The 20582-nt window shown below is 37.8% G+C and overlaps 1 protein-coding gene across 2 annotated transcripts in view; it reads right to left on the bottom strand.

Moving 5' to 3' along the window:
* Positions 1–718: 718 nt before the first annotated feature.
* LPCAT1 (lysophosphatidylcholine acyltransferase 1) overlaps positions 719–20582 on the bottom strand; it is a 59294-nt gene continuing 39430 nt past the window's right edge. The window contains exons 10-14 of one of the 2 annotated variants that reach the window (XM_069853357.1): positions 18895–19020; positions 11876–12029; positions 10902–11000; positions 8346–8484; positions 723–3631 (exon numbers count right to left, since the gene is read on the bottom strand). In XM_069853357.1, coding sequence (XP_069709458.1) covers positions 3450–3631; positions 8346–8484; positions 10902–11000; positions 11876–12029; positions 18895–19020 — 700 coding nt within the window. In that variant the 3' untranslated portion in view covers positions 723–3449. Of the gene's footprint in view, positions 3632–8345; positions 8485–10901; positions 11001–11875; positions 12030–18894; positions 19021–20582 lie in introns of both variants that reach the window. The other variant, XM_069853358.1, reaches the window with a different exon arrangement.

The raw sequence follows: 20582 nt of genomic DNA, 5'->3' as shown, positions 1-20582 counted from the left end.
AGCTGTCCCACTGTCAGGTGCCTTTTTTTTTTTTAATGTGGAATTACTAATACATTTCAGCAGTTGGGAGTTTGATAGATGAGTTGCAATGAACATCACTAAATAGTGCAATGCGTTACAGGTCTCAGCCCTCAATAAAACCTCATTTACCAACCTATGATAGTGTGGCTTCTCTGCCACTAGGAGGCAGTCCAGTATTATAGTCTTATATCCTACATACGCTAAACCCACAGGAATTCTATTCATTAATCTCTGCTTCTGTGACATTATGTGTGATGTTAATGTTCCCATGCAGGCTGACCAGGACTTCACCCTACCGCTTATCCCATTACTTACAGAAGTTGTTCAACAATCTCACAAAAGATGAAGTGTTGCAATTCATTACAGAATCTAAGTGTTGTTTTGTGCATGGGCTTTCTTTCTTTGTTTTTTTTCTTTTTATTTTGTTTTTCCCTTTCTCTTTTTTGAATGGTTGCTTCCACCCAGAGTACTTGCTCACCAAGCAAACAATGCACTGGTCACTGCCCTTCTTCAGCAGCAGCTCTGCACAGAACTCGATGACGCATGTGGCTTCCAGTGCCTCTTCACCACGCAGTGTAGCATTTGTTTAAAGGCCCGTCTATTGTAGCCTTCAGGCCCTTCAACATAAACACCCTCCACAGCTCAGTTGCAAACAAGTGCAATTGTTAAACTCGCAGTTAGAAAACATCTCCCTTGCCTAAATAAATATGAAGCCAAATGAAGTACTTGGGAATCTGTCTTCTGAAAACCAAGTTATGCACACCATACATGCAAATTCAATGAGTTTTTTTGCTTCCACAGATGTGGACAGAGTATTTCTTCTTCTGGAGCTTCTCTCACGCCAAAGCTGTCCATGTGATACCGAGCTTACCTTTTTTCTTTTCAGAGATGTGTCTTGGGGAACTCTTATCTCAACCCCCGTACTCCAAAATTCTCAAATTATGACGCTCACATACAAAGCAAAAGATGAGTATCTCAGTCTTGTTCAGGAGATGTGGTACACCCAGCCTACAATTCACGTGCCTTTCCTTACATACCAACTAAAGTACATACTGTATAATCACAGAAAGTAAACCTCAGGATGTATTCCTATGACCCTGCGGCTTGGCTAACAAAATTAAGTGTCTCTGCCTTAGCTGTTTGTCTGTTCTGTTTTCAAAAGCTGCAGTGAAGGAGAGCTCCTCACCCCACATAGAATAACCCGCTCTCCTCAGTTTAACTGGGTGTATTGGAAGGACACTTTCCTAATATACAGTCTGTACCTACCATCAATGTGGAGAAAACACTGTTCCTATCTTCTCTATAACAAAATTTTCCATATTTGAAGACTGTTTTCACATCTTTCTTCAGTTTCCTTTGGATTAAAGAATACTTTTCATCTTTTTTTTTTAAATACTTTCTGTTCTCCAGACTATCTAGCTACTCCTCATCTTTCTCAGGTGCTCAAACGTGGACAGGTACTTCAGGTAAGGCCTTATCACATCTTGGTAACACAGAAACACCACTATGCTTCTCTTAGGCCACACTGTTGATACATCCCACTATAAGAAGCACCTTTTTTGCAGCAATGAGTTAACAGTGCTCAGTTTGTTGTACTCAAACCATACCTGCATAAGATATTTTATGCAGTAATACCCACTCCCTCGTCTGTGCAGCTGACTATTCCTACCTAAGTATAGCTCCTCACATGTCTTGTTTTTCCAAATAATTTCTCCTGTTTTCCATGATCAGTTTTAACTCAAGTCTTGTCTGCCCATATGCTGCAGTCCTGTCAGCTTGGCATGCATTGCCAAGAAAAATAAAAAAAATTAATTACCACCTCCAAATGAGGACCTACCTCCACATAACACACAGAAAGCGTAATTTCTTATTTCCTCCCCTGTCCAAACTCTATTAAAGCCAGTTTCAGATCGGAGACTTGCCACATAGAGTTAGGGATTTCTAAGGACACATTACAATACCCTAATGACCTTCACAACACCTCTTGCTATTTTGTTAAAAAAAAATTAAAAAAAATATCTAGTTTTCAGTTACTTAAACATGTCAAATATTCAAATCTCAACACCAGTTTTCTAATCACAAACCCACCATAACTTAGTGCACCCCTATCAAAGCAGTTACAGAAATGACTTGAAAGTATTTTGTTGTTGCCAACACAGTTTTGTGACAGAATCCTCCTTTGTAATCCTTGAGGCTTTTGTCACACTTCCTAATCAGTGAAGCTCTGTGGTTTGATAATAATTCAAAATTTTCTCTGAGACCTCCACTGGTAATTAAGGCATCTGGTTTTACAAAAGGAAAGATAAGAATCATCACCAATACAAGTGTTTTAGGTTGCTTGGTTTGTTTTTGGCTTGTTTCTGTTTTTTACACAGTTCTAAACTTTTTTAAGCTTCATATAGTTTATATGCAGTCTATGTAATGTTGCTATAGAGATTTAACTAGCATTTCTTCAGGATATTCTGCAACTATTGCTGGCTTGGCCTCTGAAGTAACTGCAACCTTTCAAACTTGTGCTAATGCAATGGAGTTTTCATAGTGTGTTCCACGCTACGTCATCTGTATATACAGGCTTGCTACAAAAGAAACCTGTGATTCCTGATAAATTTAGATTAAATACAATTGTGTAAACATCTCCTATTTAAATGTAGGGTCGACATGATTTGTATTTACTATAAGAGAAAAGCACGAACAGTTTTGTCATGTATTTGCAAACCGTATGTGGTATGTCAGTTTGGAAATAATTCACATTTAATTGCATCCGAAAGACTGCAGTAGAAAAGTGTTGGGGTAAGGGATAAGGAGCCTTTCCTTTTCATTCTACCATGGAATAGACTGAAAGAGAAACAATTTTGTCCTTCAACCATAAAAGAAATGTAATCCTTAGCACGTTTTTGCATTGTTGTTTCCAAACTGTTCACTGAAACCAAAACAAAGGGCCAAAATGTGCTTGCCTTGCCCAAGGGAACAATCCCACTGAAATCAACAAGACCGACGATGCAAATATGGACAGCAAAGTTTGGCCCCAAATAAACATCCCCATAACTAGGGAAAACACTAATCACCAAAGTGCACTTAACACCATAGTAGCTACAGCTTACACATGCACAGTTTGTGCGACACTTTGTACATGAAAATAGCCAATGGAATATAAATAAGTGTGCTGCTTTCTTTTAAATATGAATATTAATATTGAAGCACATTCACATTTTTGCCTTTCAAAGACCTTTTTGAAAAATATCAAACCACCTTCCCCAAAATAACCTGGAACGTGTTGTGAAATACAGCACATATGATTCAAATAAGGGTATTAAGGTAGAAGAACTTTCACACACAAAACTGGTATTTGCTGCGTAGTTGTAGTTATTGATGAAAATCCCAAGCAAAGACAATCCTCTCACCAGGAGAGGAAGGTAACAGTTGTAGTGTTAATTCAGTTTCTTCTGCGGGAGCTTTTTATCTTCAGCATTTTCGGGACTGAAGTCAGTACAGATACCATTAGGAGCAGAAAGAGATGAAGTCTCCAAGCCACTCTCAGCTCCCATCTGATCTGCATAGAGATAGTCTTCTGCAAAGTGTGGGTGCAATTCAGCAAATCTGTAGAAGTCATCTAAAAAAAAAAAAAAACAACACCACGTTGTTACACAGAATCAGCTCTTTGAAAACAGGAGGATGCTAAATTTGAATACTTACACATATATGAACATATGATCACTTTGGAGAAAAATAGCAGCAAGTAACATCATGCTATCCTCATAGCTTGTTTTAGCTTCTCAGCAGTTTACAACATCCACAGAGCTGAAATACTGCGAAGTTATCTATGCCCTGTTAAAACGCTTCAGACTAGAGCTTAGCTTGTGTAGTGAAGGGGTAAACAGGTTTACACTTGCATTAAAATGCACGAGCACCACCACATGCCCTGACACAGCATCTCACTGTTCACAGGGAGAAGGGCAGAAGCCCTCCAGCTGAGGAACAATGAACAAAGAGTAATAATTTCTTAAAAATCTGGGGAGACTTTTGCAAACATGCCCTTTAATGCCTTGCACTCAATTCCCATCAACCTAACAGCAGCTGTCAATGCTGCCTTCTACTTTCAAGATTTCAGCTTCTCAAAACTACTAATATTTTAGAGAACAACACTGTGATAATTTGTAATACATTACGTAAAAAAAACTTATTTAATGCTGGATACTAATAAGACAATAAAAAGAGCAAGATTAATTCTTGAGGGAGCAGGAAATCCTTACCTTTAAGAAGTTACATTTGGTGTTAAAAAAGAGGCATTGAAGTCTTGTCACAATTTGCCCATATGACATATTTTCAAACATGATTTGAACATAAAATACTGTACAGAATTCAAGATGTAAGAAGCTATCCTTATAATGTAAGCTGACACGGGAAGAAGCTGGATGCAAACATTATCACTAACTCAGGAACCTACAATGTATCTCTCACAGCCCACTCAAATTCACTGTGTTATCCCAGAAGAGGTCACGATCAGATGATGCTGTGAGCTCCCTGGTGTGCAGTGTTGTTGACAGCTACGGTAGAGCCTTTCAGAGGAGGGAAGCCCAGTTGTAGGTCAACCCTGCCTCTGAACTGTTGCCAAGGGACAAGTTGGGAGAATGCAATAAACTTAACTTCATCTTTCCACAAACAAAAAAGTGGGTAACCTTTATCCATAGTCTATTTGTTTCTGAAGTATTTTGCACCCTGTAGCTTCAACAAAAGCTGATGATATTCAGGCCATAAAACCCAACACTATCCTCTATATTAAAAAACCTGCATGTACAACACCCTGTTTGATCGTGTAAATGATCATATTGGGGGTGGGAGGTGGAGGGAATATCTTAAATGTTTGAAAATGCAGACAAGCAAAACTTTTTCTTCTTTCAATCATATTTCATGCAAGTTCAACTTTTAAAAAATACTCCCATAGCAAAGAGTGTGATGCATCTGACCTTTTTAAGATGGAAATGAAGAACATCTGTTTATATTTAAAATATTTAACAGTGGTAGTAAGTAGCTACAAATAATACATTAGAAACACTTGAGAGCAAACTGATCCATCACAATCAAAACAGTTAAGCATAATCAGCAAACCCAACAGAGTACATTATTTTTCTGCAGCTAACAAGGAGAGAGCAATTAGCTATCAGCCTTAACCATGTCTGGCCTGCAACAAGAACATGAAAACATTTCCGTTTTTCACATGGATGCTTTAAGAACATCCCAAGGGCTCCTTTTTGTAACAACACATATCAACGTGTGCAACTATGGAAAAAAATAGACTTTTTCAGGAAAGGCCATTCTGAAAGTCCAGGTAAGATGAGTTTAAAAGTTTCAACCAACAGCAGCAAAGATGCTCTTAAAATCACATTAATTATAATCCTTTTTGTATGGGTAAGACTAGAATATTTATTTACTGTACATGCCATTTTGAGTAATTCTTCAAAAAGCTACTTTATCTTTTCAGAAAATAAATTCAGAAAATTCCTTTGAGGCAGTTGTTCACACAAGTATAACAGTCTACATCCAGATCAGCATCTCAACAACTCTGTCAGGATCCATGCCTTAATGTTTTATCAGTACTGGATCCAAATTAAAAAAAACCCCTCAGATTCCAGGGAGGACTAAATTGAACAGGATAATGTTGCTGACAGATTCTGACAGACTGCAGTGAAGGGTTGAGCTTTGGAATCAAGATGCATCTACTTTGGAATCAAGAGCATCCTACTGCTTAAAAGAACTGAAACAACACACAAATCTGTGGCAACTAGTGCCTTTTCAAACATGCAACAAAAAATTCAGGCTTCTAACAATTCACATCCAAGACTACCCATCTAGTTACAGAATCTCAGTTTTGCTATTGGTTATTCCGGTTACCTGCAACTTAAGCTTTTCCTTTGGGATAAGATCTCTGGCTTCAAGAATTCTGCTGTATGTACAACAATTAAGGTTTGATACTTCAGATATTTTATTTTACAGGTCTTACAAGTTTTAAGTCTTATCATAGAATCATAGAATAACCAGGTTGGAAGAGACCCACCGGATCATCGAGTCCAACCATTCCCATCAGTCACTAAACCATGCCCCTCTTAGCACCTCGTCCACCTGTGCCTTAAACACCTCCAGGGAAGGTGACTCAACCACCTCCCTGGGCAGCCTGTTCCAGTGCCCAATGACCCTTTCTGTGAAGAATTTTTTTCCTAATGTCCAGCCTAAACCTCCGCTGGTGGAGCTTGAGGCCATTCCCTCTTGTCCTGTCCCCTGACACTTGGGAGAAGAGGCCAGCATTCTCCTCTCTACAACCTCCTTTCAGATAGTTGTAGAGAGCAATGAGGTCTCCCCTCAGCCTCCTCTTCTCAAGGCTAAACACCCCCAGCTCTCTCAGCCGCTCCTCATAAGACCTGCTCTCCAGCCCCCTCACCAGCTTCGTTGCTCTTCTGATGAGTAACAATGAAGACTTAATATTCCAGCTTCACATTTTAACACCTTAGAAAGGAGCTAAAGAGCAGATTCCTCTGCTATGTATATCCAAAGTAAAGTCAGTACTCTTGCACTGGATACAAAACTTTGATTTCTCAGAACTTGTCTGGATAATGCCTTCAGAAAATATGTAGTCTGCAACTTTTCCACCTCTCTGTTCTCAGCATTTAAGTGCAACAAATTGAATGCACATATTCTTAGGAAAGGCAAGAGACTGAATATTTACTGCAAGAACATTCAAGACAGAAATGCAATACCATAAGTTTCTTTCCATCTTCTAATTCTCTGCCACAATAAATCAGACACTTATCCTTACTATTAAGCCTTCAGCTATGTTAAAATCTCAGTGCAACATTCATATGATAAAATGAGCACTTCTCTCAGAAAAAGATCCAAGCAAGTTTCAAAGAAGTGATATAAATTCCACTCTACTTTGCGTACCCTCACAAACGACTACTCTTGACTGTAGGAAATAAAATGGTGAAAATGAGAGCTAAGCACTTCAGTGGTGTGTGGTACACAGATTTAAATGCAACTTTGTGCTATCAAAGATGCATATTAAAATACGTATTTTTGGTAACTCACACGAACTGGTCTGAGTTGATTGTACACTATTTCAAATTTAGCTATTTCTCAAACAATGAAGTGCAATAAAATTAAGAGTTCTCCTGGGCTCAGCAGCTTAGATTCTGTGCTGCTATTTTTGAAGCTGGTGATGGAGGTGGAGAGAGGGGGGGAAAAAAAACCCAATAAAAAGCAGTTGAGTCACCACGTAAATGAGCTGAGAGAAAAGAAGAAGCAACAGACACAGGCGGGAAAGAGGCAACAGTGTAGAGTGGACATGGACACACTGAAGATGTGCCAGATGAGACGTACAGAAAGGAAAAGGGCAGTGGAGCAGGAATCAAGGAAGAAAGACTTAGCAATCAGGAAAAAAGAGGAGGGCACTGGCAATGATACTCATTCCAATAACTAAAATAGTTACATAGTGGAAGCTTTACATACATACTGTGTGACTGAAACAGAAATTACTACTGTAGAAATTATGATTGATGTCTTAAATTTTAAGATTTTTACAGATCAAATACTGATTATTCTGTAGGAAAAACACTAGAACAGCGCATGTCATGAGCACTTCTACTAGAGATGTGACACGTTGGCCATCAACAACTGTGTTCATACTTAAATCATAACCCTACTTAAATCATAAATTTAGAACCCTACTGCATACGAGACGAAGAATCTGAAGCAACACACAAGTACTTTTGACTCCCAGCATAATCTGTTCACCCAGATTTCAGAATTTTTTAAATGCAACTTTCTCACCTCCATATCACCTGCATTAGACTACATATTGAGCAGCCTGGTAAATACCCCCTCACTTCACACTCCCCCTGATTTATTTTCAAACAGGCTGAGAAATAAATCTGGGAGTAGAAAAATCTTATAGTCCCGTGTATTCTGGGAGGGCAAAACCAGTGGGGAACAGATATAAAGAGACGAAACAACAGAAGAGAGCTAAGATAACTTTCTTAAAAAACATGTATTCACATACATGTAAGTCACGGAACAGAACATGCTGAAAAAGCTAATCTAGGTATTGCCTGACTCAACATGGAAGGGAAAACTGAAAACATGTAATCTGATTTTAAAGGTGAAACTCAATTTCTTTAAATGTAAATTTACTTTGTATGTAGTGTTTTTATCACCATTAGAGTCAACAAATCAATTACAAAAGATAAAATTTAATAAAAATAACTGGTTTGAGTATCAACATGAGTACAGACAGCTTTGACATTTTGTGACAGTTCAGATCCACTTAAAATACTTACCATATGTAATCTCTCCTTTCTCTTCTTCATCTACAGCTCTAAAAAGATGTGTAACATTAATCTGTGACACGCCCATGGCAGTCTTCAGAATATGAGCTAAATCCTCTTCTGTTATAGTTCCATTTTCTGACTGGTACAGCTATGAATTAAGACAGCAAGATAACATTCAGCTTTGCAGTAGTTTAACTCCCATAAACAGCACAACACTAACGTTGTTAAAAATTTAAATTTGGTATTAGGAAATTCTAGGTGCTCTGGGATTGATGAGACCTACTAAGGATTTCTGATTAGTCTAGATAAAAGATAGACTTGATTATTATTTCACCTGTGTATACTTATAAAGTAAAGCTTGCTATATTCAGAAAAAACTATGTTTACATGCCTAACCACTGGAATTTCAGTGATATTCAATGACAAAACTGTGGAACATGTTTTGCAGCTATGTAGATCAAAATAATTTTTGGTCCATTGAGATACATGTCCACACTCAAGAGCGTCAGTGGAATCAGGAGATTTATCTAGCCTAAAGCAGACACTGTTTCCACTTGGTCAGATGTAAAACTCAAGATTCCTTTGACCAACATCCACCTGATTTGACAGCCAATTTGCATAAAACTCTTATACCTAAATGGCGCTATATTAGTCAGGAGAATCCTACCCCATAAAGCAATAGGCCTATAATTTTCTACAAATAGTTAATCTAGAAAATAATAGTTGGCATATATTTTTAAGTCGTGAAGCGAAGAGTTTTCCTACAGTGGTAGCTTTACTCCTTAAAGGAGATCGATAACTAAAAATTCTTCATAGTCTCATTCTATCTTTGTATATGTACAGCGTTTTCCCTGAACAAAAAGGACTTGAGAATTTAAAAAAAGTCTGTGACAAACAACTTCTAACTTTCTAAAATAACTCCATTTGCTTGTGCAATGGAAATTGAGACAAGAGTTTTTGAAACATCCTTGTCTCGTTTTCAAGCATGACAGCTCTGCAAATATTGAACCATGTTAAAAATGCTATTTGGGAAAATTCCTTTTAGTTTCTCTACATGATTGAAAAGGTGGGAACTGAGAAGATTACACAAAACAGCCTAAGGATGTATTTTTCACACAGCAGAAGTTGCTGCCACAAGACAGCACACCTTAATGAAATGAAAAAATAAATAAATATGGAGTTCCATGAAGGACAACATTCATGCTCAAATCAGGAATCTTGCCTTTTCCTCTCTACCTAACTCGCACACTATTTCACAAAGACTAGGGGCAAGGACAAGACACTTATTTAATAAAACCTGCTATATTTTCACAGATCAAGTAGTCAGAAGGCTTACAAGTATCATATTGGCAAGATTTACAACACCCTTTTGTTTCCTTAGCAATTTGGAAGGGAGGATGCATGGCACTTAGAGTGGAGTGCTGCTCTTAGACTTGATTAGCATAATCCCCCTGCCTTCTCTTTTAATTGTCCACTGTTTTAGAACTTTGGTGGCTCAGTAAGTCTCATTTTTCCAGGTCTTCAGCTATATACAGAACAATTCTACTTTGAAAACTTGTTCAGCTTTGTAAAGTGTGAATATCTTACTGTACACCAAACAAGGGCAGGGAGGAAGAAAGGACTGGAGGGGAGGAGGTTCTCTTTCCCTTTTTTTCTAGGATACTGTAAGAAAAACTTCCTCAGCTTGACACTTTCTTTAAACCATCAAGTTGTCACTAGCAGGATAAAATGAGCCACACCTGCTTAGCCTTGCAGAGTGGTTCCCCTTCTTAACACATGCAGGGAACATCTTTGCAGCTCTACAGTTAACTTTATATTTTGCAGTTAACCAGAGAACTCAAAATTATATATTATGAGTTGAAGAATAGAGCACATAGTGTAGAACAGAAATTTTCTAAGAAACAGTTCTATTAAGTTAAAGAAATAAGTAAGAAGTAATAGATCAAGGTGTCAGACAAACCCCCCTGAAATGGCAAACAGGAAGCATTGCTGCTGTCACTTTCCCAAAAAGCCTACGTTGTCACAGCAGCATAGATGGATAAATTGCTGAAACTAGAACATCAGGAGGACTTCTAGGAATCACAAAGTCTGGGCAGAGACTGTAGGACCAACACAGCGAGACTAAGAGAGAAGAAAATCTTATCAAGAAGATAAAAGAGGGTAAAAAAAAAAGTTAATCTCGATTAATGTGTAGGAAAAGTTTTTAAATTTTATTAGCTTTAAAAATAAGATTTGATTGAAACACAAAAGTAGTAAGCAGAACTCATTAGCCTTTAGTTTAGAGGAATCGATAAAAGGACTTCAGGTTTGTTCAGTGTGCTGAAAAAGATTCTACCCAGAGTTCCACAGACAACAATTTCAAACTGCAAACTTCCATGATTTTACACAACAAACTAGCGGTGCATTCACTCTACACAACCTCTTAGTCTAACTTTCTATTAATGTTATTTAAAAATATAATTAAGTATTAAAACAGAAGCTTGTTTCACGTGCCCTTAAGTGTAAAAGCAGTATTAATCATTTCTAAGAAAAATTAACTACGTGGAGGAAGAAAATGCTGCTTACCTGAAATGCCAACTGAATTGTTTCCAGAGTTTTGGATGGCTTACAGACAACTGACAGAGCAATGACAAATTCCCGAATGTCAATAACGCCATCTTCATTCTGTGAAGGAAAACTTCACCTCAAAATACTGCAGTTTGTCCACGAATTTTCATAAATAACTAATGGTTGCTAAAGATGTAGAATATTCAGAAAGATCATTACATATGCCACTGTAAAAAAAAAAAGTATCACTATGGAATTACTTCAGGGCAGGACAGAGCTCTGCAGGGCCTTTTCAGAGTCACAGTCAGAAGTCATAGTTTGAAGATTCTTGGAAGACCGTGCCATTACTGTCAACCTTCACTTGCACACTTAAGATTTTTATGTTAAACCATCTGAATTACCATGCTGAAATTAAAATTAGTGAACTAGAGGGAAAAGTAGCCTAATTTAAGCCCTGAATACATGACATCTACTCTTTGGTCTAGGAGAGAACAGTCCGGGCATATCCATCTTCTGGTTCAAACAGCACCTCATCTAGACAAAGACAGCAGTCATTTCCCCTTCCTGATTGATTGCCAGAGAAATGAAAACTGGCTCATTTGCCAAGTCCCTAGGTCCTTCACATTTCAGAAATCCAAAAGAACAAGTCATCTATTTACAAGGTAACTGAAATATCAGTCAGGCACTGACTGAAGAATTTTAGCCTGAACTCATCTTTCTTCCTCTTCTATTTTGCATCTAGAAAGAAAATCAGTTTTGTCCAACTGATACTCGTTTTAGCTTTTACCTGAATGAATGCTTTATTCAGTTGATGACAGGTGCTTTACCTTGCTGAAAGGAGAATGCAGTAGGCAAATACTGTGGCGAAACGCTCAAAAGCATATAGCACTGGCCCAAATCAGACCTCAGTGAATTCAGCTGGAATGGAATTAGGCTAAGGCATTGTTAACCAAAAAACAGCAAAATTTTTTAAACAAAATATTGTTTCTTACCTCATCAAAAAGGGCAAACATACTTTCTAATGTGTGGGAAGCTGGGAATTCCAAATATGCTGAAAACTCTTTAAGATCAATCTTTTCTTTTTTCATTTTCATGGCACTTGTAGCATATTTATCAAGATCATCTTCAAGTGTTTCTGGCTTCAGCCTAGAAAGCATATTGGTTTTGCACATTTTTCAAAATAAACCCAGTTTTACAATACAAATTTCATTATACAAGATAAAGACATGGATGATAATGGTCTAAAACATCACAAAATCCAAAATCGGAATTACTAAGCAACTTTACAATAAAATAATGTATTTCTGCCATTTTAAGGCTCCTGTTGGTTTTTGAACTATTAGAAATTTCTGGAAGATCTTAGGAACTGTAGTCATAAGCTTGTGCTTTTTATTCTATATTCTACCTTGATTACAAGCCATATATATAAGCAGTTCAACATGAACAAAAACCAGTCTAGAACTAGCTAATAAGAAACACAAGGCATGGAGAACTAGGTGGGATTTAGGTCACCTGAATATGGCTGTATGGTAGGACAGTAACATAAACCAATTACGATTCCAAATTTACTAATGTCACTGAACAGGAAAGACCTGATGCATCTTGCCTAAAAGAAATCAGGGATTACATAATAGCGATTATACCATTAATCCTGTTTGTCAGACCTAATTTTTCACATTCAGTCCAGAGCTGGACATCATTATAGGTTGACCCAAAAAAAGTTATAGCAGTTAATACAGCTACAGAAATTCCCTCAGTCCTTCCAAATGCAAAACCAGAACAGAAATTCCCTCAGTCCTTCCAAATACAAAACCAGATTTTGGCTGATGAATTCACAGCTTTATATTTATGCAGATAGATACTGCACAGTTGGGGTTTTTTTTGGTTGGTTAGTTTGGTTTGGTTTTTTTTCCCCAAGTCAAGCTTCCTGTTTGCTTTGTGAAAATAAGTCTAAGTATGAATATAAGAAACGGTGCTGCAGACACGTAGAGAATTCCCTCCCTGATTCATCAACCAAATCTTGATCAGCAGGTTTACTCTGAACTGATTTAGGGTAGTGTGGGCATCCAAGTTTTCCAGTTTGAAGACAAAAAAGCCGATAAAGTTTTCTACAATATTTTTCTGCAGTTGTCAGTTTCGTTGTTTGCTGCAGCAGACGTGGAAAAGCAGGTTTTTTACATAACTGAAGCTCACACCAGAACCGTTCCCAGACTGCAGCTGGGACTCCTCTGCAACTTCCTCTCAGTGACAAGAATGAATAAAATACTTAATATCAGCATTCTCAGGAGCTTCTACAAAAAAAGAGAAGAGCATTTCTCATAGGAAGATTTTCTGATATGTCAGCTTCAGACCCTGATTTGCTTGCTGAAATGACCCTTGCTAAAAATCACTGCTTTTAAGTAAAACCACAACTGCTATGCTGTCATTACCTAAATGTTACCAAAAATGTACTAAACAACTCCAACTCCTGTATGTCATGGGTCATTCTTCTACAGTTCCATGGCTCCCACAGAACATTCCTATGTTCTTCGTCCCAGTGTTAAAGAACCTATCTTAACTTTTGATCCTAGATAGTATAAAAAGAACTGCAAAACACTCCTCCACAAACATTCATTTTCCACAATCAAGTAGAAAAGTAGCAGGAACAATGACAAAGGAATCCATGGAGGATTCAAGATGCACACAGAACTCGGCTTTTCACATGCAGGATTACACATAAGAAGTGTCCACAGATAATACATCCCCACTGCAGTAGCCGAACTGGATTTTAACTCCAGGATGAGGACAGCTGGCATATGAATCCTCCATTAAGATAAGCCACCACTGACACAGAATACGCAGTCTAACATCTGTCTTTAAATCAGACACATTTGATTTGCAATGAATTGACCCAAAATTCACCTACTAGCGAGTACTTGTTTGGTGAGTAGTAGTTGTGACTTGAGAGATCTTTTCTTCATCAATTAAGTCCAAAAAGCCAGTATGGCTTACCACAAATCCTAAAAACTTCTTGTGATTTGGGTGTGGTAAACATCAAAAGAGATTGTGAGCCAATCTCCAAAAGAGTATGCAGATCAGTTAGGCAAACTTAGTGCTTCAGCTTGAGTATGACTGCATCGTACTTCCCCCTCTAGCTCTTTCAGAATCAGGAAGTGATTGATGTGCAGTTGATCATGAGCTACTGCACTGAAGTCTTTCAAAGCCAAGTGTTCCAGACCTCTCAATAGCTTCTGAACCAATATGAAATGGTTTGAGTGTCTCAATTCCTATAGAACTGTTACTTTTATCCCAATGGGGGTTACAAAAAGCTGGAAAGTCAGCAGTGGATGTCTTTGCTTGTGAAACAATACTTGTTTGCCTGATGGCTTCCATGCAGGATCTAGGTTTTATGATATATAACATTATTTGCTGTTGGGGTGTTTTGCTTCATTTTTTAGACCAATGGGCATTAAAGAGAATAACAAGTCATTCCTGAGTCCCTGAAGATGGAAAAGGCATTTTTCGAGATTAACAGCTCTGCATAGCACATTTGACAAGGAAAACTAGATCCCTGAAGGTAGGATGTTTTCAGCATGATTAACACTATTTTTAGCAAGCGAGATAGATGTTTTACCTACTTAAAGCTAGTTTTAGCTGTACTTGACTATTTGAAAACAAACTCCCTTCTTGTATGATGGGAATAACCAAAACCTTCTGGTATCTCACAAAGCATCAAGCTGCATAAGAACAGCTGGACCTTGTAGCTAGCTACTGTAAACTGCAAGCCCTGCAAAACATGCCTCAAGTCAGAAGAGCACAATACATTCAGTTTTACATCTGCAGATGTACTTCTGTGCAACTTCTTGTCATAATGGAGAAAGATTCTCAACAGCTGCAAAAGTGACCTGAATACTCTGGCACATCCTGCCTTGATTCATGAGGCAGGGGCTATCATGGCTCATATTTGCTATCATAGAATCACCAGGTTGGAAGAGATCTCCAACATCAAGTCAACCATTCCTACCTCCCGCTAAACCACGTCCCTGAGCACCTCATCTACTGGTCTTTTAAATACCTCTATGTAAAGCCTGATCCATGATCACCTCCTGTAACGGACAGTATTGCTATTACCATGAATGCAGATAGCCAACACCCTCCAGAGGGCTTTTTTTTTTTTGTTAGAGATGATCCCTGAACACTCTGAAATTGTGGCACTGTTAACCGTAAGGGGTTATAGTTTTGTGGATGCAAAGCATGGACCACCATTTCAGGCACACAGCAGAAGTTTGCATTGTAGGCTTGATGGTAAAGGCTGTTAAGCAGGAAGAGACAGGTACCAGGACTATGAGGTAATTACATCCTCCTTTGCAGATCTTACAAACCTGTAGGGGCATTGCCTAGTAGGATCCTCAAAGCCAAATGGATGAGATAATATTGAAGAGTAATGGCCATAATGTAACTGCTTAATGCAGGTCATTCTTATCAAAAGTACTACGGTTTTTAAGACGCAGTAGAAATGATTCAACTCAAGTAGGTTAAATTCATTGAATTTCACCACAGCAGGCAGTATGTAAGGAGGTAAACCTCACAGGCTTCCTGATGCCATCACATGGGCACAAGACATCACACGGATACAAAACACCAGCAATGCTCAGGCTCAGGAATGCAAAGGAGATAGCTAAGGATCCAAAAAGAATTCCCAAGTGAATTGCCCATTGTTAAAGCTAAGAATTACCAAAGAAATCTAGAAGGCAAAAATAGGGGATTTTTCTGAAATCTGACCTGAAGAAGATGATCTAGTGCAAACCATACCTTCTAATAGACGGACATCATCAGCATAGACATAACGTCTTCAGTGAAAGCTACGAAGAACCTCAGAGTCTATGTATTAAATGCATACTCCAGATCAAGAACTTGTCAGACTGAAGGTTCTGGTGCCACACACATCAATAATAAAAAGCACACTCACCATGTCACCATATAATGTTCTTGCTGTACTTTCCATACCTACTGCTTTTGGATACACAAACTGGAAGCCCACTACCATACTGGAAGAGAAAATGTGCCATCTTGTACAAGTACTAGCCTCCAAAAAAATGTAGACAAAAAAATAAATGAAAAAAATCTTAAATTTGTGAAGAGCATTTGCCAAAGACAAATGGATAAGAAAAATCCAGAAGTAGAAGACTGGCTAAACCAGAAGGATGTGAGGTGCATCCACCCTTGCTACACATTCCAAATTAAACCTGGAGTTTTAAAAGCAAAAGATTTGGAAAAAAACCAACCAGGAAGCAATCAAGTAAACAATGCAGTAGCAGAGTACTGAAAGTTAATAAGTCAAAGGGTAGACAGATAGCAAGAGAAAAGAGAAGAAAACACAAACCTCCCACAAACCATCAAGCATGGAATAAGGTGATCCTTAATCTGGCTTGAAGCTTGATGAAGCTATACTTCCTCCCCGCAAAAAAGATGCAAAAGGCCTGTACCAGTAGAATTACTTGAACAAAATTTCAAGTTACATCCAGACATGACTTTAAGCGCCTCATCTAACAGCAAAGCAGAACACAGTCAATTAAAAAATCTAGAAAATTGACTGAAAACTGGGAATTCTCTAAGGATCAACCGACAGCCTAAAAGCCATGGTTCCATAAGTACAAGGAACAATTAAGGCTAGACAGTCCCTCTAGTTTATGGGCAAAGCGAATGCAGGAAATACAATGAACAGAATTTTGAGACAATAGGAACAGATCAATTCAAATTAGAACTTAAGGATTTTCTTGCAGGCAACTACCCTTAAGCAGCTCATTAAAAGCATCTCACAAAAAGATGAGACTTAATTCTACTGTACTAACACTTTCTGAAGGAGAACATAACCAAAGATATCTTTAATAAGGAAGAAAATCCAAATAAGCTGGTAACAGATCCAGTCAAAGTACAAACAAAGAATTATTTTAAGCAGTGGGGTAATTAATTATGGAATAAATCAAATTAAGCAAAGGATTTACAATTTATGAAAGATACAATAAAGACTACCCAGCTTAGTGATCAGCTCATCAGTCAGAGAGATTATCAGGCTCAACAGAAGCATAATTGCTTGTGGACTAATGCAGAATTTGAGAAGATAAAACTATGGTCAACTGATCTCATTGACACAACATTTTACCACTAAGTTCAGTACAAGGCAGCTGAGTTTCAGCCAGCTGTGATCTGGCAGCTGTACAGCTGTGTTAACAGAGCTCAAGCTCTTCATTAGATGAAGCATGAGAACTTGCTGCTGTGGCTGCCTGGCTTCTGGATTGGATGACGTCCAGCTGAGCACAGGCTAAGCAATTCTACAGGCAATGTTAATGAATCCTGTAGATACGTAAACAGAAATTTCTCTCCAGTGTAGCAAACTGAAGTATAACTTGATTTCAAGGAGTCTAAACAAAAAAGAAGCCTGGATTTCCCCTCTCTATAAAAATCTTGCATTTATAACTGGATGTTAACTTGAATATGTGTTACTGCTCAGAAACAAGTATTAAGACTGGATGCAAAATACATTGGATAGAGATGTACTGTTCCCATTATTTAGGGATGCGAATGGATGGTCTTTAATGCCTTTCTAGGCCTAAAAGCCTTTGAATAAACAGCAAAATGACTGCATTGCCAAAGGTGCATTAGACATGAAGTCATATGACGAACTTCATCCAATTGTGCCAGAAAAATACCATCAAAATAGTTCTCTTACTGGCACATACTCAACTCAAGACAGGATAATATTTCAATGTATAGTTGCTCAGACATTACTAAGAACTTCTGAGTTGAGGGGACTCACTCACAAATGCACATAATTGTTTTAGAGGTCAAAACAAAAACCCAGAAAAGCATAATTTGAAGCAACAGCTTTAAATTGAGCAGACAGAAGCCAGACAATTTAACAAGAGGATTAAAGTGAATCCTGGGATTATCAACTGCATAATAAGAGATGTGGGTGTTTTTTTCGGCCGTTTTTGTTTTGTTTGCCTTATAAGTTTCTCCTGTCCTGCTGGAAGTCTTTCCAGATGGAGGTCCTGACAACGAATGAATGTCATCTGAACGCGTAATGCATACTGTCCTACATTCCTTATTATCCAATAGGTCTTTCTCCCTTTATACCCTTTACGTACACAAGCTGGAAGATGAAAAGAAAATTAGTGAAAAGAAATACAGTACAGAATGGAAATAAGAAACTATGCTCTATACTTTCAGGTGAGGGGACAAAAAAATGGAAAGGGTTGTTTCTATATTAAAGCAGTTCGTAGGATGAGGCTGCAAATTTAGTTTGTTGTTCCTCAATAGGATGAGAGGAGAAACAGGGAAAAAATTGGAAAACAGCAGCAAGTTCTATTATTTGGTTTATGTAACTCTTTTCACCGTTTGCTGAAGCTTTTCTGAAAGGTGAAGCCAGAGAGATCTGACAGTATGAGAAAAGAAAGGACTCGCACTGCACATATTAAACTACAGCTTCACTAGAAAGGAGCTACATTGCACGAACTGAACTACTAGCTTCACTTTCCTCAATCTAGGAGCAACCTACTCAAAGGATCAATCACTTCTATGTACTTCTTGGGAAAGGGTGACCCCTCTGCCCTCACTACAGTAACGTTAATCCAGTCACAAGACTGTTAGGGCAGCACTGCTCTCCCTTCATGTCACAGGAAAGGGCAATTGACTCTTAACTGTATCAAATATTAGGAATCCACAGTATTCCTGACCCTCTTCAGGAGGTCTCTTCTTGTTCTGTTCAGGTATGAACACTTCAGACACTTCACTCACTTGTCAGACTAGGAAAATGTGAATTTTACAACCTACTCTACTCATTGGTAACTAGTGTGCTGTTTGGAAGTAGAGAACAGTATTGGTTTAATTTTATATTTGCATTTCCCTGATTACAATACCAGAACATTCCACACGTTCATAAAAGCAGTATTGTTTTATAAAGGGAAAAGTACAAAACCTTGCACACATAATAAAGATGCACTTTACATATAAATATTGTGTGCATGCTCACCCAAGGCTTCTCACAAGCTTTGCAAATTCCAGAAGACATGTGTCTGAAGGCAGACGAAGTTGCCCTTCAGCCAAAGCCAGCTGACAGTCTTCAAATGTATAGTCTGTCACTGAAACTCCCAATGCCCTTGAATAAACCAAAGAAACACAGTAAGCAGAGTCATTTTTTTTTTTTTTTTTTTACAGCAAGAAATCCTGTAACAAGTGTGCTCTCTGTTCTGAAAAAGCTATACGGAAGAACCCGTAAAAGAAAGTTCATATACAAAGAATGAAATACGGCACCTTGTGCAACTGCAGAATATCTATTTGAACTTTACAGGTACGTGAAAATATAAAAGAACACAAAATAAAAAAAAGGCAACGCATGGACTTTCAAATTCCTTAGTATTCTTATAGACTAGAATAACAAGAGTTTCAAAATTATTAATCTAGAACAAAAATATTCATTAATAATTATGTTAAATTACGTTACTATTATGCCATTTGTCCACAAAGAGTGGCTAGAACAAAGTATTAAAGCAAGTGGAGTTTAACTCCAAGTAAAGACAACTTTTTTTTTTTTAAGTGTATGGCATAAGAAACATATAAGAAAAACTACTCCAAGATGTTGTATGTCAAACAATGACATGTTCATTTTTGCTTTACTTCTAACTTAATGCTCTGTAGTAACAGCATCACCAAAAGATACTTCAAGGAAACCCTGATATTGAAGGGTTTCCTTGAAGAAACCATTGTATTTACTTGGCCAAAGTTGAAGGAGAGACAATTCCGTTTGGAAGAGGCCTTTGAGAATTCAGTGTACAAACATAAGACGCAATTTAGAAAGTAAACACTGCTCTACGAGTTACTCACGTGACATGTTTTCCATTATATTTGACTTTACTTGTATTACTACAAATTGTTATCTCCTTTGTGCAGCCTATTGCAGCTTGATGAAGTTTTCACAAAATTTTTGCTTGACTTACCTTCACTATTTCATCTACAGGTTTTTCTACCTCACTACTAACTACCATTTTTTGCCTGGAAACTAACATATAGCAATGGTGAGATTGATACAAAACCTTCAGGCACGCCACAGTCATTATGACTTTCTTTGACAGAAATTCTGCATTTAATTCTGTGCTTTATACAACAGTATGATCTGCAATTGTAGTTACCTCTCATGCAATAATCGCTTAATTTCTTTTAAGCAGCCTCTTATCCAGAATCTCCTTATAAGGCTGCTGAATGCACATGCCAATGTAAATAACAAACCAGTTCTCTTTTCACACCAATTGTCAAACTTCAGGAATACTAATACATTAGTAAAATATGCACATAACATTAAAGCAACTGATCAGGGTTTCTTCTCTCTAAGGCAGAGAAGGACAAAAAAAGGACATACAGGATATAGCAATTTTAGATGAATAGCCTCCCCCTTGCAAGAAAAAACAACAAAAGGAAGAAGTCAACTAAACCAAAAAGATATAGGCACATACAAAAGGCATCTTGAAATCTTGCAGACTGCTGAAGGCTAGATTGCCTCATGGGGATGATCCTAAGCAATTAAAATGCATTTCCTCCAGTTTTTCACTTCTTGATCTGTTCCTGTTTCATTATTCTTCTACTCCTACGAGAACTGTCCTAGGAGCATTTGCAAATCTGTTAACCACCTTAGTGGAATAGACAAGAGGTTCATCCCACGGACTT

The sequence above is a fragment of the Phaenicophaeus curvirostris genome, chromosome 3 (genome assembly GCF_032191515.1).
Source record: "Phaenicophaeus curvirostris isolate KB17595 chromosome 3, BPBGC_Pcur_1.0, whole genome shotgun sequence".
In the NCBI taxonomy this organism is placed as follows: domain Eukaryota; kingdom Metazoa; phylum Chordata; class Aves; order Cuculiformes; family Cuculidae; genus Phaenicophaeus; species Phaenicophaeus curvirostris.
Note: the sequence above shows the minus strand (reverse complement) of the source record. Positions and strands in the feature narration are given on the sequence as shown.